The sequence below is a fragment of the Phacochoerus africanus genome, chromosome 16, assembly GCF_016906955.1.
Source record: "Phacochoerus africanus isolate WHEZ1 chromosome 16, ROS_Pafr_v1, whole genome shotgun sequence".
Classification (NCBI taxonomy): Eukaryota; Metazoa; Chordata; class Mammalia; order Artiodactyla; family Suidae; genus Phacochoerus; species Phacochoerus africanus.
This window is the reverse complement of record NC_062559.1, coordinates 40,419,168-40,446,958: the sequence shown is the minus strand read 5'-3', so window position 1 is coordinate 40,446,958 and position 27,791 is coordinate 40,419,168. Positions and strand designations below refer to the sequence as shown.

At 35.5% G+C, this 27,791-nt stretch overlaps 1 protein-coding gene and 1 long non-coding RNA gene across 7 annotated transcripts in view; one reads left to right on the top strand and one right to left on the bottom strand.

Annotated features, from left to right (window-relative positions):
- NT5C3A (5'-nucleotidase, cytosolic IIIA) overlaps window positions 1-27,791 on the bottom strand; it is a 42,108-nt gene that overhangs the window by 8,335 nt on the left and 5,982 nt on the right. The window contains exons 1-4 of one of the 6 annotated variants that reach the window (XM_047763375.1): window positions 12,413-12,482; window positions 11,642-11,737; window positions 7,923-7,970; window positions 1,502-1,600 (exon numbers count right to left, since the gene is read on the bottom strand). In XM_047763375.1, the coding sequence (XP_047619331.1) occupies window positions 1,502-1,600; window positions 7,923-7,952 (129 nt within the window). In that variant the 5' untranslated portion in view covers window positions 7,953-7,970; window positions 11,642-11,737; window positions 12,413-12,482. Of the gene's footprint in view, window positions 1-1,501; window positions 1,601-7,922; window positions 7,971-11,641; window positions 11,738-12,412; window positions 12,488-27,791 lie in introns of those variants that run through there. The other 5 variants (XM_047763374.1, XM_047763377.1, XM_047763376.1 and 2 more) reach the window with 5 other exon arrangements.
- LOC125117485 (uncharacterized) lies at window positions 9,901-27,120 on the top strand. The gene is made up of 2 exons (XR_007132633.1): window positions 9,901-10,563; window positions 26,849-27,120. It is a non-coding gene; the product is annotated as an uncharacterized LOC125117485 (long non-coding RNA).

Genomic DNA, 27,791 nt, shown 5'->3' with positions numbered 1-27,791 from the left:
AATTGCAGGCAGTAAGGTTACTGGTCCTAATAGCAATAAAACATTGCACAATTTCAACCTACCTGGCCAAGTACAAAAATGCAGTGGAAGCAATTAAACTATATGAAGCTTTCAGTTATTAAAACTGTTACATTATTGATTTAACTTGTCTACTTAGGTAAACTATGCCAAAGAATGAATGATACATAGCAACAAATTACCAGCTCCTAAAACTTAACAGACTGTGATAAATATTTTTTCAGAAATGTCTAAATGAATAATTTTTCACTACATATTCAGATTGTTGATTTAATTTACATGTAAAACATTCTTTTAAAAAGGAGATTTTGGAGTTCCTGTTGTGGCACAGTGGAAATGGATCCGACTAGGAACCATGAGGTTGGGGGTTTGATCCCTGGCCTCCCTCAGTGGGTTAAGGATCCAGTGTTGCCGTGAGCTGTGGTGTAGGTCGCAGACAAGGCTCAGATCCCAAGTTGCTGTGGCTCTGGCGTAGGCCGGCAGCAACACCTCCAATTAGACCCTAGCCTGGGAACCTCCATATGCCGCAGGTGCGGCACTATAAAGACAAATAAAAAGATTTTTTCCTTTTTTTCTAAGGGCTACACTTGTGGCATATGGAAGTTCTCAGGCTAGCGGTTCAATCAGCTATAGCTGCTGGCCTAGACCACAGCCAGAGCAATGCCAGATCCAAGCCGCGTCTGCAACCAGCAGCAGCTTGCAGCAACTCGTGATCCTTAACCCACTAAAGGAGGCCAGGGATCAAGCCCGCATCCTCAAGGATACTAGTTGGGTTCTTAACTTGCTGAGCCACAACAGAAACTCCAAGAGAGAGGATTTTTTAAAAGTAGTTATTGGGAGAGTTACCATTGTGGCTCAGCGGTTAACAGACCTGACTAGGATCCATGAGGATGTGGGTTTGATCCCTGGCCTTGCTCAGTGGGGTTAAGGACCCGGTGCTGCTCTGAATTGTGGTGCAGGTTGCAGACGTGGCTCAGATCTGGCATTGCTATGGCTGTGGCGTAGGCCAGTGGCTGTAGCTCCGACTGAACCCCTAACCTGGTAACCTCCGTATGCTGAGGGTGAGGCCCTAAAAAAAAAAAAAAAAAAAAGTAGTTATCTCCTAAAAAAGTTACATTTTACTTTGAATTACTATCATTTATTTAATTAAAATAACAACTTGAAACTGTACACATTTTAAAGAATATTATTAATCATATTAATATTTATACTTAAGATAGTTTAATACTTATGGACAGTGCTAGTTAGCTTAGCACTTAATATTAAAGAAAAGCTAGATTTATTTCAGGGGTATTAATTTTTACGGTTTGTTTCCCATGGGGTGTTCTGCATATTTTAGACCAATTTTAGATATATTTTTAGATTTAACATTCCAAAAGGATAGGCAAAGCTTGTCTGTCTAAACTTTCTTTACTGAGCTTGTAGCAAAACATAAGATGAATTGAGTCTGCTTAATGATAAAGGCTTCTTGATAATTACTCACCTGAAGTTTGGCAGCTCCTCCTTTGATAAGACCACAGATAATTTCTTCTACTTTTGTAGGATTCTTGATGCGAACTGAACTTTTCTGGAATTCTGGCATCTAAAAATCAAAGAAATTAACATTCAGGCATTATTTTCAAAAAGTACATTTTTAATTAAAAAAATTTAATGTTCAGGTATTATTTTCAAAAAGCAAACCACCATCAACTTGCCATTTATATACACAGGAAATGTTAAAGCGTATCATTAGTTTCCACCCAAAAGATTAACACTAAATTTGTAATATATTATCCAAAAATGCAATTTTTCTAATTATAAAAATCACACATCTTTACCATAGAAAAAGTCTAAAAAAAAGAAATAAAAATTGTCTGGTATTCTACTACCCAAAAATAAACAAGCAAACTTTTTATTCTATTCTCTATTATTTTCATTTCTAAGATTGCAACCATGCATATATATGTACATAGTTTATCTCATTCTCATTATATACCTTTGTATCTGACTTTTTGAAAGTATTATTACATATATAGTTATAAGAATATTTTTAACATAATTCATTCAAAATAAAATCCTAGAATTGAATAGAGAACATTTGAACTTTGAGTCTTACAAAAATCTTTCTGCTTAAGATTTAGCTTGTATTCATACTTACATTTTAAATAATTTCTTGGCAGGAAGGACATAAATATTACATGATTATTCCCCAAGTTTACCTTTGTACAGATAACTAAAATATATTTAATATATTTAATTTGAAAAGTTGCATCAAGATCTTTGCTCCGTTATTGTACTAAATCCCCTATAACTTCACTGTTCTTGGCATAATTTTACAATGGATTTATTTCACGTTAAGACAGTCATCAAAAAGTATGAGCCCGTCTGCGCTTAAGCTTGTTACTAGGCTGCTTTATGCAGGCTTTAGTTTTGCTCAATAATTTAATGTTATATAATTTCTTTTTGCTACCATATCACAGATAGAATGAAATTGATCAGAGTAAAATCAGCACAAGCACAGCTATACAAGAAGACTAGGGATAGGAAACTATGGATCATTTAATAATCAGCTCACAGTTTAAGACAATCAATGATTGAACCTCAAATTAAGACTCTATAGTGGTATGTATCCAACAATCTTTATTTATTTTATACGCTATTAGTCTATGTTATCACCATCAATATTAATGTATTTCCTGAGTGTTATGGACACAGTTCTGAAAAATTCCCCAGACCTTGTATCTCTGCTACAAGAAAATCTGACAAGTCTATTAGGTCCCATGTTGTCTCTATGTAATGGAAAAATTAGAAAATCAGAAAAAAGCCAGTGTTTTCCTAAGACTGGAAGATGAACACAGAAGTGTACAGGAAAGAGAAATGTGAACATTAAATTTTCCTCCATGAATGAAAGACCTGAATCTATAATACACTTAATTTTAAAAAGCCACAAGCCATATTTAAATAGGATAGGATAACGTGCAATGCAACTAACCTTTATACAGCAATCCTTTTTACTTACTTGGACTTTAAAGAGTTCAAAAGAATAAAGAACATTATTTAAATCACCTAAATAATTTATTTTATAGTAATTCTTAATAGATGAGAAAAATCAACAGGGACTTCTTCCTACATTCCTTTTTTTCATTCATTAATATCCATTCATTTATTTTTACAAATTAACCACTACTTTGAGTCACAAGAAGAAGCTAGGGATATGATGTTTATACAGTTTTCCTGTTGAGTTTAAGGAATCACCGCTGTTTCAGAATATCACTTCCGTAGCTCACTTACAAATACTATAGGCATGTAATGAATACTTTTAGGAGTATCCATTTCCTAACGAAATTCTGCTCTTACCTCTGCCTTAATTGGTAGATACATAATAACCAGCATATGCTTGATTCGATAACTATTATTGAAAGCAACAGAGGGTATATATGTCACCTATGGTACTTGCACCAAGAAAATTAAACATTTTATTTCAGTGTGTCTATGCTGATGAAGATGTCCTGCCTCATGCAAATCACATCCTACAAAACATTTAATTTTAAAAAGCCATATTTAGGAGTTCCCACTGTGGTACAGCAGGTTAAGGATCTGGTGTTGTCTCTTTGGCAGTGTGGGTTTGATCCCTGGCCTGGGGCAGTGGGTTAAGGATCTGGCATTGCTGCAGCTGTGGCAAAGGTCACAGCTGCAGCTCAGATTTGATCCCTGGCCTGGGAACTTCCACATGCTGCAATGTGCAGCCCAAAAAAAGTAAGTAAATAAAAAGCCATATTTAAGTAAGATAAAAGAACCTGTTTCAGATAATGGAGTATAACACCAAGGCCTCTTCAAAGTATGTGGGTTTCTGCTAAGCTTACAACTAACAGATTGGTTTATTTTACATAACTGTGGTTTGAAAGAGAACCATTGGCTAAAGGCCTTCACATCCCTGCTTCTGCATAACATATAACCATTCATTTTCAGATAAATGAGTAGCGAATATACAAATAGCACTGGAGTGAAATAACAATGATGAAAACAGATGGAAGAGCAGCTACTTTCTCCAAAGGATACCACAGGGTGGAGGACATGAGTGTAAGAAATATAAAAATTACGTCTGACTTGGATTACATGGTAATACATATATACCCCCTTCCACAATACACATACATTACTAAAGTATATGATAAATACTTCTCAAGAACTTGAAACATTGGACATTTTACTCAAGCATTTTAGAATACAACCTAAGAACTATAATTTTAAAATGTATGATATGTCAATGAGTATCAGACCATCAGAACATTATGAAGCATACTGCAGGAGTATGCACTTCATCCTATGTCACATCTTTCTGTTACCTCCTCAAATCCCTTCCTCATATTCCTCTTGGACAAAATACACCTGCCTGTTTGGTAGTGCATAAAATAATATACTTGAAATTTGAAGGGTAAGTTGTTTCAAATTATTCAAAAAACTTCCAATCTGATTATAATTTTATGAAAGATAAATAAGGGGCTAAAGTTTTCCATCATTTGTGAGTGAAAGAAAACAAATTTATTTTCTAAGGCCACAATGTAAAATGCTGGGGAAGGACCAAAGCTTTCCTGACAAGAATCAGGGTATTCTGGTTGATCTTTAATATACTGTATTTATACAGATGAAATGAACTGCTTTTTTTTTTTTTTTTTGGTCTTTTTGCCATTTCTTGGGCCGCTCCTGTGGCATATGGGAGGTTCCCAGGCTAGGGGTCCAATCGGAACTGCAGCCGCTGGCCTACGCCACAGCCACAGCAATGCAGGGATCCGAGCCATGTCTGCAACCTACACCACAGCTCATGGCAACGCCGGATCATTAACCCACTGAGCAAAGCCAAGGATCGAACCCGCAACCTCATCGTTCCTAGTCGGATTTGTTAGCCATTACGCCACGAAGACGGGAACTCCATGAACTCCTAATTATTAGTCTACTTCCATATTCAAAATGATTTCTAAAGAAGTTGGTTTCAAAGTTACATAGTTTTATTCACAACTCTATAGCAATATTAGATTATTTGATAATATTGTGTGATATTATCACTTGATACGTTGAGACAAGACATAAATGAGCATCTGCATGGCAGTCACAAAATTGCCCTAATGATGTCTACTTGTATTTTCCTAAAAATGGCCCACATAAAAATTAGTTTAAATTACTTAAGAATTTCTATCTGAAGCTCTCAGAGAATATATTTTTTGTTTTCCAATGTTCAGATATGGTACAAACTAAGGAGCAGGCACTACAATTTTTATGTGAGGACATAAAAAGCATAGATTTTTAAATCTTATACAAAAAAAGTAGAGTTTAAAGCCACTTATTCAGACTGGTACATTTATTCACTTATCATATACCTGGATGATTTCATGATTTATTCTGAAAATTATGTATTTCTAAATTTGACTGATAGCCATATTCCCTGCCTTCACGTCTCTGGCCTGTCTCTACATTAAGGTGGTATAGACCAAATTCTTTTGCTCATTCACCATATTGTGTGAGGCACTCTGCTAAGCACCTCTAAGAGATACAGACATTTTAGTAAGATATACATCTTATACTCAAATGTGTATTCTCTAACATGGATTATAATACAGGAACCTAAATAATACATTACATGAGAAACAGAAGAAACTGAGATTACTTTTGCTGGGGCTGAAGGAGCTAGGCTTTCTGAGAGAAGCAGGATTGAGTATGCAGAAACTGGGGAGGGGTCAAAGTACAGGGTCTGATGTGGGAAAAGGAGAAATAGCTCTGTCTTTCTAGAACTTAAGTGTACATGGAGAAGAGTGTATGTGTGAAGGAGAGATTTGGATCTCGATGACTAGAAATTAGGAAAACATCCTAAGGAGATGTCAACTTAAAAGGCGTATCAATGTCTTTAGAAAAGCAAACCCAAGGTAAAAACTGTGTAAATTCATTCAGTGCTGGTAAAAAGTATTTAAGTATATATCATCTTTTGGCTTGTTTTCCTTCAATAGTCTTCTTGTCGGTTAACTACACTGCTACTTGCTTCTAAAGGAGACACATGTTAAAAGGTTCTAGGATCCCAGTAACAACAAAATACATGGTGGGACATTCCTATAACACTTGTATTTATTTTGGTTAAAAAAAAAAATCATTGCAACAGAAGAAAGGCTGGGGGAAAAATGTAATTGTAATGTATACATGTAAGGATAACCTGACCCCCTTGCTGTACAGTGGGAAAATAAAAAAACAAAAACAAAAACAAAAAACAAAAAACAAATAAAAGGGCCCCAGAAGAGGAAAAAAAAAAAAAATCAACTCAAGCAAGAAAATGAGTTTAGACTAATTTAATTTTACATATCAGAGATACTTATGCTTGTGCCAACGACTCAAATGCCAATCATACAACTGATACACAGATCATGTCCAAGTATTAGGTTAAAGCAAATAAAACTGCCAATACTGGACTATGGTTAATGTATTCAAAAAACAGAAATTTCATATTCTTCATTAGCTTAACCAGGACCTTGAGTCAGCTTTAACCTCCCATCACATACTGGATGAGGAAAGTTAAGTTGAACAAAAGATTTACTAATTGTAACACAAAGCTGTTTGCATGCTAAGTCATGTTCTAGTTTATAGGCTCAAACCAGAAAAAGAAAACTAGAAAGCATGAAAAAATAGAGGAGAAGAGGAATAATAACAACAAAGAGAGCAGAAAGAGAAAATAAGAAAGGTGGCATGGGCAGGTGTCCTTTTTAAAAGAAGGGAAGAAACTGTGATTTTTTAAAAAATTTTATAATTATCCTTAAGGAGAATGGGCATGATTTTCCCCACATATACAAATAAATGCTACTTACAGAATTAAAACGCTAACATAATACAGGAGATTAAAATTCACTGAGTGCTTACTATGTCTGTTAGGCACTTTACGTACACTTTTTCATTAAGTATGTATAAGAAGTTGAGTAAGGTCTGAGGGTATAATGTGTAACACAGTGATTATAATTTATAACACTCATTACATAACTGAAATTTGCTAAGAGAATAGAGTTTAAATGTTGTAAAAAAGGGTAAATATGTGAGGTCATGGATGTGTTCACTAGATGAGGGGAAACTTTCACAATGTACACAGGTATCAAATCATCAAGTTGTACACTAAATATAATTTTGTCAATTATATCTTAATAAGTCTGGAAAAAATATGAATAAAAACGACACGAGGGAGTTCCTGCTGTGGTGCAGTGGGATGGGAATCTGACTGCAGCAGCTCCGGTTGCTGTGGAGGTACAGGTTCAATCCCTGGCCCCATGCAGTGGGTTAGAGATTGGGTGTTGCTGCAGCTGTAGCTCAGATTCAATCCCTGGGCGTGGGAACTTCCACGTGCCGTAGGTTCAACCATAAACAATACAAAACCAACACGAGGTTGATAGTTTCATTCTTATTTCTTAAAGGTGAGATGGCCGCCTTCATTCAAGGGTATCACAGCTATTAAGGACTGAGTTAATATCTGAAGCCAGTTCTGACGCCAAAGCCTCTATTTTTCCTACTTCATCCTATAATGCAGTGAAATTTACTGCTGTTCAAGAAGTTTTCAAAATTATTTAAATGTTTGTCATTTTAATTCAGAGGCCTAAGATAAAAGATCTCATGTTGTATGACTTCAGTGTGTTGCTGCTGAGCACGGAAAACAGCACAAAAATAAATGGGTAATCATTTCATATGCTGAGAAACATTTTAATGCACATTATATTTCAAGCAAAAAAATTTCAAAGAAATTCAATTCAACAAATATTTCAGGTTCTCTTGTATATCTAACATTGTGAAGGAAGATCTGCATAAGGTTACAGTCCCATAACTAATTATCTGGTTTGAGACAGAAGTAAAAGTGGTGAAGATTCACCATTAATAAATGGAACTGGAAATACTCAAATACCCACCATTTTCACAGCAGAATCTTGATTAGGCATTTCTTGTTATCCAATCTTCTGGATTTTCCCAGGTGATGTCACAGTAAGAGAGAGAGAAAAAAAGTACATGTGACATACATACATTTCAGGCTCTTCCTGTATGTTAATGACATACTAGGGTGGTACTTTTGGTTTGACTGAAATACCAGGTTATTGAAGGCATCTTTTTTCTTTCCTAAGAAGCTCAGCAAAGATTTTACTGTATCTCACAGTTTGGGGTTAAAAATTTTATATGGAGAATTTGCAGCTCTCCTATAAGAACTTATGTAGTTTTAATAGGATTTGAATAAAGAGTTAAAGTGAAGTATATACTCGCAAAAAAAATGCTTTATTGCAAGAATATCAACATCTTTCCACATGTAAGGATGAAGTCTGTGGGAAATTATGCATTATTATTACTGAAGGAAGATATAAACAGAATGTAAGAAGAAACATGATATACAAAAGTCAAATTTATTCTTCAATTTTCTCATATTAAAATCCTTAATTTTGTGATATCATGTGACCAAGAGCTGACTTGTGTTTGAATATACCACAGTGCCTGGCACAAAACAGGTATGTGATACGAGTTTAACTGAATGATCATTTAAGGAGTTTGGGTGAAATTTACACACATCTATTTGTTAAACAAAAGAAGTTTTAAAAATACCTTATCATTATACTGCTTCATTTTTGCAGTATAAATCTTACAGAAAACTATTTATTTTTTTCCTTAATGACTTTATTTTTACTTTATTCCAGGTAAGCAAAATTTTGTAATAAAAACACTATTTAAAAAGGCTAAATTTAGTGAGGTGGAAAAACTTACTTTTTCTCAAACTCTAGTAATACAAGTTGGACATTAGATCTGTGTTTTTTTATAATAAAATGTGTGTAGCAGCACTGGTGGAGCTAGTCACTTATGGTGGAGCATGACAATGTGAGAAAAAGGAATGTAAATATTTCTATGTGTGACTGGGTCACCTTGCTGTACAGTAGAAAACTGACAGAACACTGTAAACTAGCTATAATGGAAAAAAATAAAAATCATAAAGAAGGTTAGTAGCAGATATATTTAAAAAGTACATAAAATTGGGAAATGTCTTATTTTAAAAATATTTCTCACCCTTCTTAGAAAGATTATAAGTTGATAGTCTTACAATTGATGGTATATTAAACAGTATTTCCCAAAAGTAAGATACCTCCACTTTTTTACATCTGAAAAATAAGGGAATAGACACTGACTGCCTGGCAGGTCTGTTTCTTCATTTACAGAATCCAAAGCATAAAGTTAAATACTCATGATGCTCACGACTTTTCTTCAATGTTTAATATCTGAAAAGAGTTTCCAGATTTCTCAGACAGCATTAATTAAATGAAACTACTTTTATTAGCTTGAAAAAGAGGAAGGAGAACGTGTAAATGTACAGTGGAGTTTACAAAAATACCATATACTCTGAAACATTTGAAAAGCCCAAAGGAAAACAGTTTCAGGCAGTGAAATCTAAAATCTGGGAATCTAAAATCTTTTGTTACACATAGCCAAGCAGCTTAATTCCTCTTCACCCTCCACTCCCAAGTATGGCTATTTTTGGAGCATTCATTCATATTTAGTAAAAAGGAAAAAAAAAAAAGGCCAGTATTAGTAATAAAAGAGTTAATCATCTTTCTTATGGTCTCTTCATTATTTTATTTAAACAAAATATAACTGAAAACAAAGAGAATCAGAAATTTGATAATGGACGGAGTTCCCGTAGTGTCTCAGTAGTAACAAACCCGACTACTATCCATGAGGACGCGGTTGGATCCCTGACCTTGCTCAGTGGGTTAAGTATCCTGCATTGCCATGAGCTGTGGTGTAGGTCCTAGACATAGTATGGATCCCTCATTGCTGCTGCTGTGGTATAGGCCTGCAGCTACAGACAGCTCAGATTTGAGCCCTAGCCTGGGAATTTCCATATGCCTTGGGTGCAGCCCTAAAAAGAGAAAAAAAGAAAAAAAAAAGAAATTTGATAATGGCCAACTTTTGGCCATTATTTTTGCTATGTAAACTTAATAGATTACTAGATGCTATGCAAATTTCAACTAAAGATATATTTCGTTCTTCCTAATCCTCACTGGCACTTGACCAGTATTTATCCTTGTTTAAAGATAATCTCATATAAAGTGATACTGCAGTCCTAACAGAAAAATCACTATCATTATAGAAGTGTAAAGACCAAGGTATAAATGTCAGCATTCTGGCACTATTCTAAGGAAGACACTGAAAATTAGGGCAGGGTATTTTTAAACCAATAGGCTTGTAAACCTATACTTAGTATATAAAGTTCTGGCTTAAGTTACTTTGCCAGCAGTCATCTGCTGCAGATGCTTTAAGAGAAGAGCTGCTGAAAAAAAACACATCAAGTGTAGAAGACAAGTTCAAAAATAGAAAATATTACCTTTGAGCTATGAACTCTCTTCTAAGAAAGTTTTGAAGTTTTAAGTATTTGGAATCTTTAAATGTGGACTGAAAAATGTGGAAACTGAAAAATATTTACTTTGTGTTCTTTCACTGTGAGGTTAAGGTCTCTACTGTAACTGTTTTCATTACAAGGAATATGTAGAACAAGGCTAAAGACTGAAGCAAGAGGTAAGAACTTCACTTGAATAACACTAACTTGATAACTCAAAAGTTTTAGCTATTGTGGTATTTCATTCTGAGATGTATTACACTCTGAAGTTTACAAATCAATTACTGAAAATTTCTGTATCTATATGAAAAAATTACTTGCCTTTATAAAAGTTTTAAAGTACCTATGAATGCAAATTGAGTATTTTATTTTTCAATTGAAGACTTTATTTTTCTATATCAGGGTCATGCTGATAACATATGTTCCCCATCCTTGCTTTTTAGAAATGTAGTATCTGAAAGTTTTGGTTACATTTTTGTACCATTCTAGTTTTCAGAACAAACTGAATGTTTTTAAAGGCCCACTTGAGTGTGTCTTATGGCAAAGTGAAAAATATTAAATTTATTGATTTAGTTTAAAAAGTTGTGATTCTGCTTGAATTTTGATACTTGTAGAAACATATAAACTACATAATAAAGTAATGAAATTTTGAATGGTAAACTATACACACTTATGTAAGAAAATGTATGTATTACTGCGATATGGATTAGCAACAGTACTAAACATCTTACTGCACATCTCCAGCAACCTGTATAACTTGTCCTAAGCTTGAGTTTTTAATAAAGACACTTTTTAAAAATGTGATTAGCACGTGGAAAAAAAATCAAACAGTAATCATTATTTGTACAGCATCATAAAATCAGTTTCTTAGGGGCATTTAGAAAGAGTTCTTCCTAATTAGATTTTCAAGGCAGCAGGTAAAAAAACCCTACAAACTAGAAAGTGAAACTTTCTCATGATACAAACATAAAACAAAAATGAAACTCGGCAAAGAGTAGATAAGAGATGGTGGTAAAAGAAAAGGGAACAGATTTTAAAGGCTAGTTATTTAAAAACTGGCCATTTATACCAATTTCCTTAAATAGTAAAACGTGGCTTCTCAGTCAGAATTTTATAGATACTTATGGGAAAATACACAATTTCAGAGCTTAGAATTTATTTATCTATCCTCTCCAATTCCACTGCTCTAATACCTAACAGTGTTTTTCAAGATGATAAACCAAGGCACATGGAAAGGAGGTAATTTGCACTGATTACCCTTAGAGCACTTGGAGTTCCTCTGTCCTTGAATTTGTCCTAGAACAACAGCATAGGTAGTAAGCAATATCCAGAGATGCAGGGCTTGGTTATAAGCTGCCAATAAAAACCAAGTAAACTACTTTAAGATATGGTCTGCTGCATTAGCTAGCTTAAAATAAGATAAATTCAATTATTTAGACTAAGTTAACCACAAAGTTCTAGGCTTTTATGGTATATATGTGTTTGAATCTTAATTTTCAATATAAAATGTGTTATAGTCCCTACAGGCAATATCTAGCTTTTATCAATTTATAAAACATGCCAGTATAATCCCATTCCATAATACCCTGGATAAAGCTTGCAGGCACAAAATAAAAATTAATTGTCTTTATTACTAGCCATAATAAACAATTTCTAATTCCAGGTACACAAAGCCTGTGGCTATCAGCAAAACTGAGTCACAAAACAACCAAATGAACAACAAAATTGGATCTTTTTTCCCCCCGAAAAGAGATTTCTGAGGGTACTTTGCTTTTTCTTAACATCAACAAATGAAACAAGAAACTCTTAAAATTAGATCCTACAAATTGTAATTTCTGAGACCCAAGGCACTGCAAACTTTAACATACTCCTATCTTTGCGAACTACAAAGAAATTTTGTGTTACACAGGATCATCTATTTAATTTACATTTTTAAATGCCTAAAATTTCGACATGACACTGAACCAAAAAAGAATTAGGTAAAGTTAAACAACAGACTCACTGTTTACATGAACTGCATATGCTTACCCTGAAGGTAACCGGAGGAGCTACCGCAGCAAAAGAAAATTCTTCCTGTCTGAGGCGTGCTAATATAGTACAAGGTGCAGCTGAGGGCGGTTCCAAAGCCTTGGCTATGCTCTATGCAAAATCAGTCTTGTGACGAATTACTACACAGTGCTTTATTATGCTCTGAGTTACAGGCTTGCTGGCTCTGAGCTAGTTACCAGTCTGTCAATAGAACATGATCAAATAGAAATAATGTGGCAGTTAAGGTAAATCTGTACTGTTAGAGCACTGCCAATTTGCTCTGCGAAGAAAAAAAGGAACCTCGATATTAACACTTGGAAACACTCCCTTCCTCATCATGTTTCTTGGTTGTCAGCGTATTTATAATATGCATACTCTTCTCTATGAATATTATATTTCAATACAAAGTGAAAAAGATTAGGTGGTGGCTGCCAGTTGCAGCGGGGAGGGGTGGGGTGGGGGTGGGAGCTAAGAGCTATTGCTCAACAGGTACAGAGTTTCAATTTGGAAGATAATAAGAGTTCTGGAGCTGGATGGTGGTGGCAGTGTCACAATAATGTCAATTTTCTTAATGACACCAAACTATACACTTAAAATAGAAAATGGAAAATTTTGTTATGTATATTTTACCATTTTTCAAAGGTTAGCCCATTTAAGACATGAAAAATGATACGAAGCGTAAAAGTGTGGTCAGTAGGAGGTTAACAGTCTTTTCTGCAAGGCAGTGGGATTCAGAGTGATTTTTTATGTGTTTTTTTTTTTTGTACTATTTTCCTAAACTGTAAATTTCAACAAGACCATGCATAGATCTGCTAAAAAAAAAAATCTGAACACAATGGAATTCTTGTGGTTAAAAAGTTGAAAAAATTTCTCTTTCTGCTGCAAATAAAAGCAGTCAAACTGTCGTGAAGAAAAATATTTTTAACCTTTAAAGAGAAATCAGTCTCGTTTTTAACCTAAATAGTAGGATTAAATATGCTAATACCATGTGCCAGGGCCTGATAAGTTATGCTACAGGCTCCAGGAAGCTTTATCATCAGGAACATGGTCATGCTACATTTATGTAAATAAATATTATTTATAACAGTCTTCTCTCTTCTAGGCTTAAGAGAAACTGAACCCACACAAAATTTCAGAAATCAAACTTTGTGAAGTAGCATTCTCTATTAAAAACAACACAAAAATTTTTTAAACTTTTTAAAAAAGGCCACTAATACATTATCCAAACTTGGTATCTATCAAATGCTAAAAATTTGGCATTGCTATTTTATTTTAATAAGATGAGAAGATTCACAACCAACATTCCTCTTAGAGGAAGATCTTTTACATTCTAGTAATGGAGGCTCAAGGACAACTAGGTGACCCATTTTGAAAACACTTCTCTATCAAGTATGAATATGACGACTTAACTGTCCTGTAATATATCAATATGCTTAGCAATGATAAGAATTTTAAGGATATCTCTTTGAAAGATGACTTCAGATGAATCGTGTTCAACAAAAACAACAAATAATGCTAGAGAGTTCTATAACCTTTCTGGAGGGGTATTTGGAAATACTATTAAGAGCTTTTTAGAAATATACATTCCCTTTGTCACACCACTCTTATGTCCCAAGGACTTCACCCTAAGAAAATAAGGCAGTACACAAAGATTTAGTTGCAGGGATGTATGCTGCAGAGTTGTTTGTATTCACAGCCTCACCTGTGGCATATGGAAGTTCCCAGGCTATGGAGTCAATCAGAGCTGCAGTTGCCGGCCTCACCACAGCCACAGAAAGGCAGGATGCAAGCCACATCTGACCTATGCCACAGCTTGCAGCAGCAGCACCAAGTACTTAACACACTCAGCAAGGCTAGGGATCAAACCCGCATCCTCATGGACACCATGTTAGGTTCTTAACCTGCTGAGCCAAAAGAGCAACTCCACAGAGTTGTTTTATAATACTGGGGAACTGTAAACAACTTAAATGCCCAATATCTAAACGTTCATTAATACAGGAAAAGTGAATAAATTGTGGTATACACATAAAAATTCTATAGCTCTCAAAAATGATTATTATAAATAGCTAAAATGTATTGTATGTTTACTGTGTGCCAGATACTTTTAAGCACTTCACATACTCCATCTTCATCAAAAAGTCTATAAACAATGAATGCTGGAGAGGGTGTGGAGAAAAGGGAACCCTCTTACATTGTTGGTGGGAATGTATATTGGTGCAACCACTATAGAAAATAGTATGGAGACTCCTCAAAAAACTAAAACTAGAATTACCATATGATCCAGCAATCCCACTCCTGGGCATCTATCTGGAAAAAAACATGACTTAAAAAGATATATGTACCCCAATGTTCATTGCAGCACTATATGCAAGAGCCAAGACATGGACGCAATCTAAACGTCCACCAAAAGTAGAATAGATAAAAAGAGGTGGTACATATATACCCTGGAATATTACTCAGTCATAAATGAAAATGAAAGAATAGAAGAATCTGCAGCAACATGGATGGATCTAGAAATGATCATACTATGAGAAGTTAGACCGTGAGGGACAAACATCATGTGCTATCACTTACATATGGAACTGAAGAAAAGGATACAAATGAATTTATTTGCAGAAGAAAAACAAACTCACAGACTTTGAAAAACTTATGGTTACCAAAGGGGACACACTGGAGGGGTGGAGACAGACTGAGGGTTTGGGATAGAAATGTTCCAAAGTTAGGTTGTACAAATATAACTGTAATAAAATTCACAGAATTAAAAATATAGTAATGATGAAAAAGCTTGAAATATTGTGAGAATTACCAAAATGTGACACAGAGACATGAAGTGAGCAAATGCTGTTGGAAAATGGTGCTGATAGACTTGCTCAACAAAGGGTTGCCACAAAGCTTCAATTTGTAAAAAATGCAGTGCACAGTGCATTTTATAATGAAGTATGTCTGTGTAATTTAATCTGTAAATCTTAAGATAATACTTCCCCCTTCATTATAGACAAGGAATCCAAGATCAGAGAGAAATCATGTGTTACTTATGTGACTTACATATATGAGCTGGAAGACTTTTTTTCTTATTATATCGGCATCGGCATTGTTTCTAGGCAATAATATAAACATAACACTTAACATGAGAGGGCTAAAGATGTGTGTGAATAAGAACAATGTTTTGAAACCGTGCCACAGAAAGGGAATAAGGACACAAGCAAAGCGCATGCAAAGTACGGAATGAAAGAAAATGAATTTTGTTTCAAATAGCTCTAGGATCTTTTTTTTTTGAATGGAGATATAAAAGATCCCAGGAATAAGAGAAGTCCTAAAGGCAGACTCTTCAGCAACACAGTGGACTTTCAATCTCAGGACACAATGACTGGACCTTGTTGCCTCAGAGTTTCTTTATTCATTGTCATAGAAACAGAAATTACTCATACTGTTCCTAAAGCAAACTCTAAACCTGAAATCGATAGGCCAAAGAGCAAAGAACTTATTGTACAGGGCTCAAATATATGGCAGATTTTTCTCCCCTTACAACTCTGAAACTGGCTGTCTTTATCAAAGGAGAAAAGGATATCCATCTGTATTTCTGAGCAACTTGTTAAAACATTCAGACACTGTCAATTATTCAATTAACTTGAAAGGCTAAAGATGAATTTTACCATCAAAAAAGTTTCTCGAAATTTTGAAATAATGAAAAAAATGAAAAAGCCCACCAAAAATCTATCAATTTAAATCTTAATAACTTATTAATCGATTGGTTTTGCCTTTAATCTTTGGGCAGAGAGTAAAGGGAATAAAGGTATTACATTAATTAATAGGTATATAAAAGAAATCATTTCATAATCCCACATAAAACCTGTGGTAAGTAGTTATTTCTCAATAATACAATCTATGACTTAACTATTAACTCACAGTTTACCAGAATCTAATTATCATTCCTCTATGGAATGAATTTTTCAACTTCAATCTGAACTTGACTAGGAAGTTATTCCAGACCAAACAATAGAGCCATAAGGAAGACAATTCGGTAGGAGGTGAGTTATAATACTCTTCATAAGGACTCTTGCAAAACTTATTCTTGCTAATTACTACATGGTGTAAATAGAAAGACTTTTTTCATGTAGTTCTTTCTATTTATATGCAAAACATCTGCCGAGGCCTTTGACTTCCCTCAAAACTCTGAAAAAGACAACTTCAACACTGTGACAGTTCAAAATAAAGCTCAAGGTGATATGTTTATCATGAATATGGTTTAAAATGTTTAAGGAGCAAAAACAGAGATGAAAGTAATACATTATTCTATTTTGGGTAGATGAATATCAAGTAAAGATTTTCTCCGAAGCTTTTTTCTCATTTAAAATCATTCTAAATATTTAACCTATTAGATGACTGTTGCAGAGTTGATTGCTGCAATTATGAATTTACACACACAACTACAAAGAGGAACACCTATGGTTCTAATTGCAATGCATTTCTTAAAAACGCTATGCAAGAATCTAGGACTGAGTAACTTAATTTTCAGAAATTCAAATGAAGTTCAAGAACACAGTCTATATCTCTTTACTTTCTTACTTAAAAAGTAATAAATTCTATAAACTCCTTTAGAGGAAATGACATTTATGTTGCAATAGGTAGGTCAAGTTCAAGAAAATCAGATGTAAGACAATACCATAAATGAAGGAAGTCTTTCCTAACTCTCCTCTTAAATGCATTATGTTCTAATATTTCAAGATGCTCACCCCTGAAATTGCTTCTATTTTATTAGGTCTGCATTTCTGTGCCTAAAATGCAACAACAAGAAAAACTTTTTTTTTTTTTTTGTCTTTTAGCTATTTATTGGGCCGCTCCCGCGGCATATGGAGGTTCCCAGGCTAGGGGTCGAATCAGAGCTGTAGCTGCCGGCCTACACCAGAGCCACAGCAACACTGGATCCAAGCCGTGTCTGCAACCTACACCACAGCTCACGGCAACCCCGGATCGTTAACCCACTGAGCAAGGGCAGGGACCGAACCCGCAACCTCATGGCTCCCAGTCGGATTCAGTCGGATTCGTTAACCACTGCGCCACGACGGGAACTTCTGTTTTAATTTTTAACTCCTTCCATATCACACAGTTGGTATTCTGTATGTTGAAAAGTAACAGTATTGTTTAGGATTGCTGTTTTGGCATGGGTTATATTAAAAATGGTAAAAAAAGAAAAAGAGTTATGGTATTAAAGCTTTTATTATCAGTGTATTTCTATCCAGTACATTTTTAGATGTTCAGAGACAACTTACTATCCCTTCCTTTTGCTGTGCCAAATGAACTCATTTAAAAAATAATGAGTTCCTGTCATGGCTCAGTGGTGAACGAATCCGACTAGGAACCATGGGGTTGCGGGTTCAATCCCTGGCCTCGCTCAGTGGGTTAAGCATCTGGTTGCCCATGAGCTGTGGTGTAGGTTGTGGATGTGGCTTGGATCCCGAGTTACTGTGGCTCTGGCACAGGCCAGCAGCTACAGCTCCGATTAGACCCCTAGCTTGGGAACCTCCATATGCCATTGGGAGCGGCCCTAGAAAAGGCAAAAAGACAAAAAAATAATAATTAATAATAATAATAATAAGCTAAGAAAATAATGAAGAAAATTATTATGAAAGAGATTCAAGTTCATAAATAATTTGTAGCAAAGAATTATTTGAAATTATATGGAGGATTAGTGGTTGATAACTTGAATTTTAAAAATATATAAATAGAAGAAAACACAAAATATAACCCTTTCAGAGTTCCCACCGTAGTGCAGTGGGTTAATGATCCAGCTTATCTCTGTGGCATTGCTGGTTGATTCCTTGCCTGGCACAGTGGGTTAAGGATCTGGCATTGCCACAGCTGTGGCACAGGTCACAAACGCAGCTCAGATTCGATCCCTGGCTTAGGAACTTCCATATGCCGTGGGTGCGTCCAAAAAAGGAAAAAAAAATCAATATAGTAAAATAAACCAAAGTACTATATAAAGGATATCTTGTACTTAGAAGAAAACAAAGACGATTTCTTAAAAGTTACATGTTCCAAAATAAAAGAAAATGAAAGTGTATATAATGCTACTACATCTTTAGAAGAAATGTACATGGCACATATTAAGTGATGTTTATGAAGGTAAAAGGAAAATCATCTATAGAGGAAAATCGTAACACTGTTATTTTTTTCTGTAGTACATTTTCTCATTCTATGCCTGGGAGGATAAATTAGCGAGTAAGTTATACAAGCTATTTAAATAATATGCTATATTCTCCTATTCTGGCTACAGAATGGAGTCATGATGTGTAAATGAAGAGTCATGTGCAAATTAAGGTCAGTAAAACATTCTAAAGAATTACTACGTTGGCTTAAAGAAGCCATTTAAAGGCCTGAAAAGGAGGTTCACATTTACACTGCTCAAAAATGGAATGAAACAAAAAACGTGTAAAAATATATTTCTAACATACTCTCATGGTTAATATCATTTTATAAAAACCCTTGCAAATAAAAAAAAAAAACAAAAAGAACTCAGAGAGAAAAGAAGAAAATAAATGGCTAGTTATTTTAAAAGTTCAACTTCAAAAGTAAAAGAAATACTTTTTTAAAAAAACGTATTATCATTTGGCAAAGATGAGGAAAAAATGATACCTAGTCCCTGGAAAACACAGAGCTAAGATATTTGAATATACTGTTGGTGGAAATATAAACTGGTACAATCTTTCCAGAGGGTAATGTGGCAACACATTCGGAAGGCTCTGACCCAATATTTTCATTTAAACAATCAAACACAGACATGCACAGATGCTACAAGAATGTTCACTGACTCACTATTTATCATAATGGGAAATGAGAAGCAATCTAAATGTCTTCAACAAGAAAGAAGCTGCTAAATAATTAATGATAGCCATATATGATTTAAGAACAGAAATATTACAGTCATTAGAATAAGTTTATTGTTAAGGAATAAATTAATAAGTGATAATCTGTTATACAGTATGATCTCATTTTGCAAAAAATGACAATAGTTATATGTGTACAAAGAGAAAGGAGTACATTTACTAAAATATGGAGTTTTTTTAGGTGGTGAAAATTGCAGATTACTTCTTTTTGCTTATCTAGATTTACTAATTTTATATCAGCATATACTATATCAAGAATAAAAAGGGAAAGAATCAAAAGGAAAATTAAGTCTAAAATAGGTAATTAAAAATGGAAGAATCCTTATAAAAAACTGGATCTTAATTCAGGTTTCATGAGTCCTTTATCATCAAAACTTCCCTAAAGCTGAATCAAAAGATTGGAAATCCACATGTGTGGACCCCACGAGTTAATTTTTCAAACTCAGTAATGAATAACATGATCTGTACTTTAAGTATTCTAGAGGAGACTCAAAAGTAAGCTTTATCCTTTATAATAATTCATGTTTCTCATACAATTTTAGTGAAATTAAATCTCAATAACTGAAGGGAGTTCCTGACGTGGCTCAGTGGTTAACAAACTCGACTATGAACATGAGGTTGCGGCCCTGACCTTGCTCAGTGGGTTAAGGATCGGGTGTTGCCATGAGCTGCGGTGTATGTCGCAGACGCAGCTCGGATCCCAAGTTGTGACACAGGCCGGCGGCTACATCTCTGCTTAGACCTGTAGCCTGGGAACCTCCATATGCCTTGGGTGCGGCCCTAGAAAAGACAAAAAAAAGTAAAAAAAAACCCCACAAAAAACCTCAATAACTGAAAATGATATAAAGTATGTGCCAAGCCTCCAAGTGCGCTACCTAGGTCAGCTGAACCAACTACAATTATGACAGCAGGAACATTGGGATTAGTCTCTGTTTTCTAGAGTGTAGGTGCTCAGGTTAAAAACTCTTGCTCCAAATTTGGCATAATGCTGGACATCCCTCATTCCCAATCTTTTTAAAGTTAAGAAAGATGTATGATAAAGCTAGCCATTCAGTTTTTATCTCCAAAGCTGAGAGCTCAAATGGAATATTGTTTAGAGAGAATTTTTAAATGCACTACTTAATATGAACCTACTATATGAGAATGACACGTCTAAAAGAAAGTTGGGAAAAGAACAGCTTTATTTACAGAAGGAAGAAAAAAAAGAATTAATATTTATTGAATAACTAGCATCTGGTAAAAATAGTTTGGCACTGAATGTATCTAACCTCTTTTTAAAATCTTAGTAACACCCAGGTAGATATTAGAATAATATACAGCTGGAATTCTCCCAAAGTGTAATTCTTTAAAATAAGTGAAATGAAAAATACAAAGACTGAACATACTCTAATATTTACTGAAGGAAACAAGGTGGCAAGAGAGTTTTTGGGTGAATCTTCTCATTCTAGAGAACTAGAAACCAAGGTTTATAAAAATGAAATGTGTCCAGGCTAAACCCTTACAATGAGGCAGTACTGAGATTTGAACCAAGGATTTACCAACTACTAAACTCTCAAACATCTATACATGACCTCATTCCCTCACAAGGTTGAAAACTGCTCAGATCACAGATTATATAACTTGTTAAAGAAAGAAAATATGGGAGTTCCTGCTGTGGTGCAGTGGGTTGAGAATCCAAATGTAGCAGCCTGGGTCACTCAGGCAGCACAGATTCAATCCCCAGCCCTGCACAGTGGACTAAGGGATCCAGAGTTGCTGCAGCTGCAGTGTAGGTCTCAGCTGCAGTTCAGATTCAATCCCTGGCCCAGGAACTTCCATATGCCTCGTGTGGCCATTTAAAAGAAAAGAAAGAAATATATATGTATCTTAAGTAGATAAACCACAATACTTATAATATACAGAGAATAACAGAACAATGATAATTGATCAATAATTAGATTTCCCTCTCCTGCCAAAAGTAGGAACATGTGACAAAATCATATATAGGAAACGGTTGTGTACCTAGGATAAACAGAATAAGTATTTAATTAGCTTAGAAAGATAAAAATTTTAAAGATGAACAACACGGTAACATCTTACTAAAGAAGTAATTCTCATTTTCACCTAGAAGCATGCTTTACTCAAAAGCTTCAAAGAGTTAGACCAAATGCTGGCTCTGCTACTTACTAGCTATAGTTCCTAAGCAAATTAACTGAAAATTATGATAATTACCAGCTGTACTGTGTTTTAAGGATTAAATTAGGTAAAACACACAGGGTATATTTGGATATAAGTAAACACTCAAATTTGAGTTCCTTTTCCCTAGTTACAAGACAACAAACAGGGTAGGGTCAAACTCACCCCAAAGTCAATCAGTTTCTAATTATTTTCTAGTTCGAATGCTGGTGTAGTTCTCTCTTATCTTAGGGGAACTTGTGGAGGTTTCTTTTTTGTAACATTTCACTATGCTATAAAGGTAAGGTTAGGTTCTCAAACTTTTCTTTTTTTTTTTTTTTTGTCTTTTTGCTATTTCTTTGGGCCGCTCCCGCGGCATATGGAGGTTCCCAGGCTAGGGGTTGAATCGGAGCTGTAGCCTCCGGCCTACGCCAGAGCCACAGCAACGCGAGATCCGAGCCGCGTCTGCAACCTACACCACAGCTCATGGCAACGCGGGATCGTTAACCCACTGAGCAAGGGCAGGGACCGAACCCGCAACCTCATGGTTCCTAGTCGGATTCGTTAACCACTGCGCCACGACGGGAACTCCCAGGTTCTCAAACTTTTCTGATCTCTATCAAAATCGATCCACTGTCTCATTCCCTCATTCCCTTGGTGTGACAGAGAAATCAAGATAAACCGACAAACAGTTCACAGGGGAAGACTGTGTAATATGATTTTTTTGATGATAGTACTCTGAACCCACACTCCAAGTGGGACATCCGAGGTAAGGTAAACGGGAGGGGTGTGCCGTGACTAGGCTTCAGAGAAGATACAACAGAGGCAGGAAGGATCTTGCAGGAACCCACATCATCTTAAACCTATGACTACTTCCACCTACTTACAAGCAGGAACTTGCCAAACACATTAAGCAACCCTCCAACAACTGCAAAACAACTTTGTAATCTATTAGCAAGTGAAATGAAGAACATATTTTGAAAAAAATAGACAAATGGCATTTACATCTGTATTGGCAGAAAAATGTCACACATGGTTTAAATTTCTAGGTTAATAATGGTTTTTAGGAGAGGAAAAATAATTTCTCCTCTACTCTTCCAGGTTCTTGCCTGAGGCATGCCCTGTACTAAAACAAACAAACAAAACAGATTAACAGAAAAAAAAAATCGTACCTACGAGAGCAAGCACAAAGATAGGAGACCCAAAGAGAGCCAGGAAATAGAGGCTTGTATACCATATTGAGCTAAGGAGAAAGAGGTAGGAGCCTGGGACTTCAAGGGAAGGAAGGCAATTCAAAGCAGGAGAGGAAGAACAAACAAACATTTACCAAACACTTGGTAAACAAACATTTGTCCTTCTATGCAGGTAAGTCTATAAGATGATAATGTAATCTCTGGTAATAGCTCTCTTTCAGGTCTCCTTTCTAAATTTTTAGGCATTTAAGGAGGTAAAAAGCTGTTCTTGAATCCACTGAGTCTTGATTGTCTTCAGCTCCAAATAATCCACATGCTGAAATGGCCTTTTTGGGTGCCATATTATGCTCCCTTTCAGGCTTAAACCACAGAGAGTAAACATCCAAGTGCATTGACAAGTTAATTTAAAAATGTAGCCCTGGGCCACAGCAGAGGGAGAAGTCTGCCACCTGCTGATACAAAACAGAACAGGGAATAATTTCCCTGATGCTTTTCTTTAAGGGAGGAAACCTATCGGGTAAGGTTCGTTACATTAAATTTCAAATAAGTTATTATATGAAGATATAATTTACAACTTCTAACTTAAAGGAGAATAAAGATTAAAATATAATTTCAGATTTCCTGTATGCTTCTTAATTCAATATATAATGCCATGCCTGAATTATTTTAAAAGCAAGTATAAGAGAAATATATGGAAATGATTTAACAAATTATAGGGAACATTCAAACTGCTTGAAACATTTTAAACTGCTATGAAAAATGAGAGATAATCCAAGACATTTTGAAAAATCATAAAATCTGTGGGGAAAGGAAAATAATTTTCCCTCTACCCTTCTAGGTCCCTGGCTGAGACCTGCCAGGAATAAAAGATCAACAGGAGAAAAACAAGTTTAATAACATGTACAGTATACTTCCTGTATATATGGGAGATACCCAGGAAAACTGAGTTAGCTCCCAAAATGGCTCAAGCCATCACCTAAAATGCTGTCTCTAGCTAAAGACAAAAGACATTGGGCAGGGGAAAGCCAGGTTTTCAGGCAAAGCTCAGTAAACAGGGGTGTAGTTTTTATGTGAAGTTAAAACCTTTAAAAAAGAGTTTCTAAGATTCAATCATCACACTCTTCCTGGTACAGAAAGGAAGACGCCCATAAAAACGGAGATTTTGCTTATAAATGTAAGTTGCTCTTATCAAAGTGTAACTTCTGCTTGCTTTTTAGTTTCTCTCCTGTCAGCTGTTTTTTTTGTTTTGCTTTGTTTTTTATTTTATTTTTATTTTTTAATTTTTTTTGTCTTTTGTTGTTGTTGTTGCTATTTCTTGGGCGGCTCCTGCGGCATATGGAGGCTCCCAGGCTAGGGGTTGAATCGTAGCTGTAGCCACTGGCCTACGCCAGAGCCACAGCAACGCGGGATCCGAGCCTCGTCTGCGACCTACACCACAGCTCACGGCAACGCCGATCGTTAACACACTGAGCAAGGGTAGGGACCGAACCCGCAACCTTATGGTTCCTAGTCGGATTCGTTAACCACTGCGCCACGACGGGAACTCCTTGTTTTGTTTTTTAAATCAGCCTAAAAATCCTTACGCCAAAGAGGTATGTTTTGGAGTTACAAATTCTGCTCCCTTTCAAATCCTATAGATTTCACCTCTGCAATCCATCAATTTTCTGTCTTCCTCTTTCTGCTGCTCTCATAGAAGTCTAGAGAGCATAGTCATTCTCTTTATTTTAGGATTATTTTAATTCCTGCTCCTCTAGGAAGGCAGATTTGCCAACCCAACATGTACCTCTCTGACATAAGGATTATTTTGAACTGATTATTTCAGAGAAATAACAGAAACAGAAGAAGCTCTGAAAACAAAGTAGAAACTACCCTTTTGTAAGGGAAATTTACATTTATAAAGCAAATCTTCTCTCTGTCTCTCTTTGTACCCGGAGGAGAAGTATGACTAAAGCACAAGAAACATATCAATGGAGAATGCACTTTCATCTGTTTATCAACCCTTGGTCAAGTTTACCATACTTTTCTTCCTCCACACCCCTTAAGAGGCCTTCCCACACCCTTCTTTAGGTCTTTAGCTGTAGATGGTATAATTCTAAGCCATCCAGGAGTTACTTACTGTTCCCCAGTATTGCCCATGTGTACACGTTAATGAACTTCTATTCATTTTTCTCGTTAGTCTGGTTATGGGATCCCCAGTGGGGCATTTTAGAAAGGTGGAGGGAAAACTATATTTGCCTCCCCTACACTCCTCTCCTCCTGATTCTAGTAATGCTAATTTAGTAAACTTCAGCTACCAGATTATTCATACTAAAATGCATTCTAGATCTTATTTATTAAAAAAGGGAAAAACTCTGGAGTTCCCTTGTGGATCAGTGGATTAAGGACCTGGCATTGTCACTGCGGTGGTTCAGAACTTCCACAGGCTGTGGGAATGCTCCTCCCCACGGAAAAAAAAGAAAAAAGAAAAAAGAAAAATTCAAAGGCTCTTTAGCAAATTAACTACAAACAGTTTACTACTGATAATAAAGATGCCTCTACAATGTGGTCTCAACACACTTAAAAAATGTTACTGCTTTTATTTAACAAGTGTTAAAATACATATATATAAAATACATGTTCATGTTACTTCAAACAGTTTGAAACATTAAAGGATGAAAAAGTCGCAGTCTTCCTCTCCAGTCTCATCTTCCCTAGTTCGACCACCACCTGCAACCACTATAAACAGTATAGTTTTTCAAGAATTTCCAATAACAAGCATATACATGTATATCTCTTTTGGAACCATAACTGTCCTACAACTTGCTTTTTTCTGTAGTTACTATCTTTTGAGCTTTAAAAAATGTCATCTTATAGATTTACATTTTTTTAAGCTGCACAATATTTTACTATACAACTACACCATAATTTAACCATGTACTATTATTTATTTAACCAATGTATGCCACCTCCAAAGTAAATGAAAGCACTTTTTTTTTTTTCTATAGCCTCATCACTCTGCTTTCTCTTTTCACACAGTAATTTCTGGCAGTCACAAATTTCACTACTTGTGGACAATTAACCTGGAAGTTTTGTGACTTGTAAAATTAGTAATTTTGCTGGGGGCAAGAATTTGGATTGTTTACTTCAATGGTTCTTAAACTTTCGTAAGTCTCAGAATCACCTGGGGGAGGGGAGGCTTGCTAAAATGAATAAAGTAAAAGAATCCAAGGATGTGATGATGGCTTTTAGCCAGAAAAGAAAATTCTTGGATAAATTAAAAATATTAGTATCTGGTTCAAGAGTGGCTCCGTCTGTTATATAAATGAATTTGCAACAAAAGATATAAGCAAAAAAAGCTAAAACTTTTTCAGGACCTATTCTAGCTAACATAAAAATGGCTTGCTGGATAAGAGATCAAGTTTTCACTGAAGTTGAAAATGTGGTTAACTTGCTGGGTGAGGATAACACAGGAAACATGACAAAATGTGCTTTGAAAAGACAAAATCATAATAGGACTGGTTACAAGTATTTCCATACTTGCAAAGTTAGAGATTCAAGATGCCCTGGCTATATTCTTTGCCAATGTTAAGAGTTTAATGTATTGTCCTCAATTTACAATGTATTTTATTCCAGCTGGATACCCCTCAGATACCACCACATCCACCAAACATTACCCAGTGTAATCTCCTAATCCTTTGAACTCCACAAAGCCTTCCGCTGATCTCTCTCACACATTTATATTCATTCATTTTAGAAGTACTGTTAGGACTTTAGTTTTTAAGCTAGTTTTTGATACATGATTTGGGAGATTAGCTTCTAAATCTCATAGTATGAAGGCAGGGCCATGTCTCAGGAAATATTTAAGATCTAGATATTTCAGGTGTGAATGAATAAATCTTTACTCTTAGAGTGGACAGAAGACCAAAGCTATTCTGAGTTTATATTATCTACTGCTGTATTACCAAGTACTTGGAACAGCTGGAATGCTATTTTCCTACCAGCCAACTGACCACCAGTAATATTATATTATGCACATGAGTTCATTTGGTCAAATACTGAATCAATATTTACTGAATGGTAAATGATAAATGTAAAGGAGCAAGCACTAAAGAGCAGGTAATACAGTAGAGCGTGGTATCTCCCTCTTCTTTCTTTCTAAAAGAATCTCAATTTTGTTAGAGGATGACAAGTTGTTCAACCAAAAAATTTTTTTTCCCTCTCAGCTTCGTTTATAATTATGGTGACCATATGACCAATGACATGTAAAGGAGAAAGTTCTGCTTATTGAATAAGTATTCTGCTCCCTGCTTCCTCCTTTCTGCTGCCTGGAAGATGGACATGCTGGCCAGAACTACAATGGCCATCTCGTGACCATGAAAAAAGCCAAGGAAATTTCAAAGACCTCTTCATATTCCATGTTAATACCAGCTACAGCCTATTTTTTGGACTTCCTATTACACTAAAAAAATAAAATCTGTACTATTTAGTAAAGCCACTGATTTGGAGTCTCTGTTTCGCCTAGTCAAGTGCAATGAATAAAAGAGAATGACAAAGAACTATGCACCAATCCAGACCGACAGACCCTTCAAGAACATACATAACAGTAAACAATACAAGAAAGTATATAGGAGGTCCCATCGTGGCACAGTGGTTAACGAATCCAACTAGGAACCATGAGGTGGTGGGTTCGATCCCTGGTCTTGTTCAGTGGGTTAAGGATACGGTGTTGCTGTGAGCTGTGGTGTAAGTCGCATACATAGTTCAGATCTGACATGTCTGTGGCTGTGGTGTAGACCGGCAGCTACAGCTCTGAGTAGACCCCTAACCTGGGAACCTCCATATGCTTCGGGTGTGGTCCTAGAAAAAACAAAACAAAAAACCCCCAAGAAAGTATATACATTGCTAAATTATGAGATATCAAGAAATGCCACAGATCAGGGAATATGCTTCACAGGACAAATCAAGAATTCAAAACAGGTGATGAAAGGTCATACATTTCTGCATTGATGTAAATCAGATAAAAGTTGAGTTACAGAGATATTTTAAAAGCCCATGTGATATGTTGATCCACTGAAGCAGTCCTTTAAATCCTAGTTTTCCCCTCTCCCTTTTCTGAATATATCTAAATATAGACTCAGTAGTGGGCTTTCCACTTAGAATAGTATC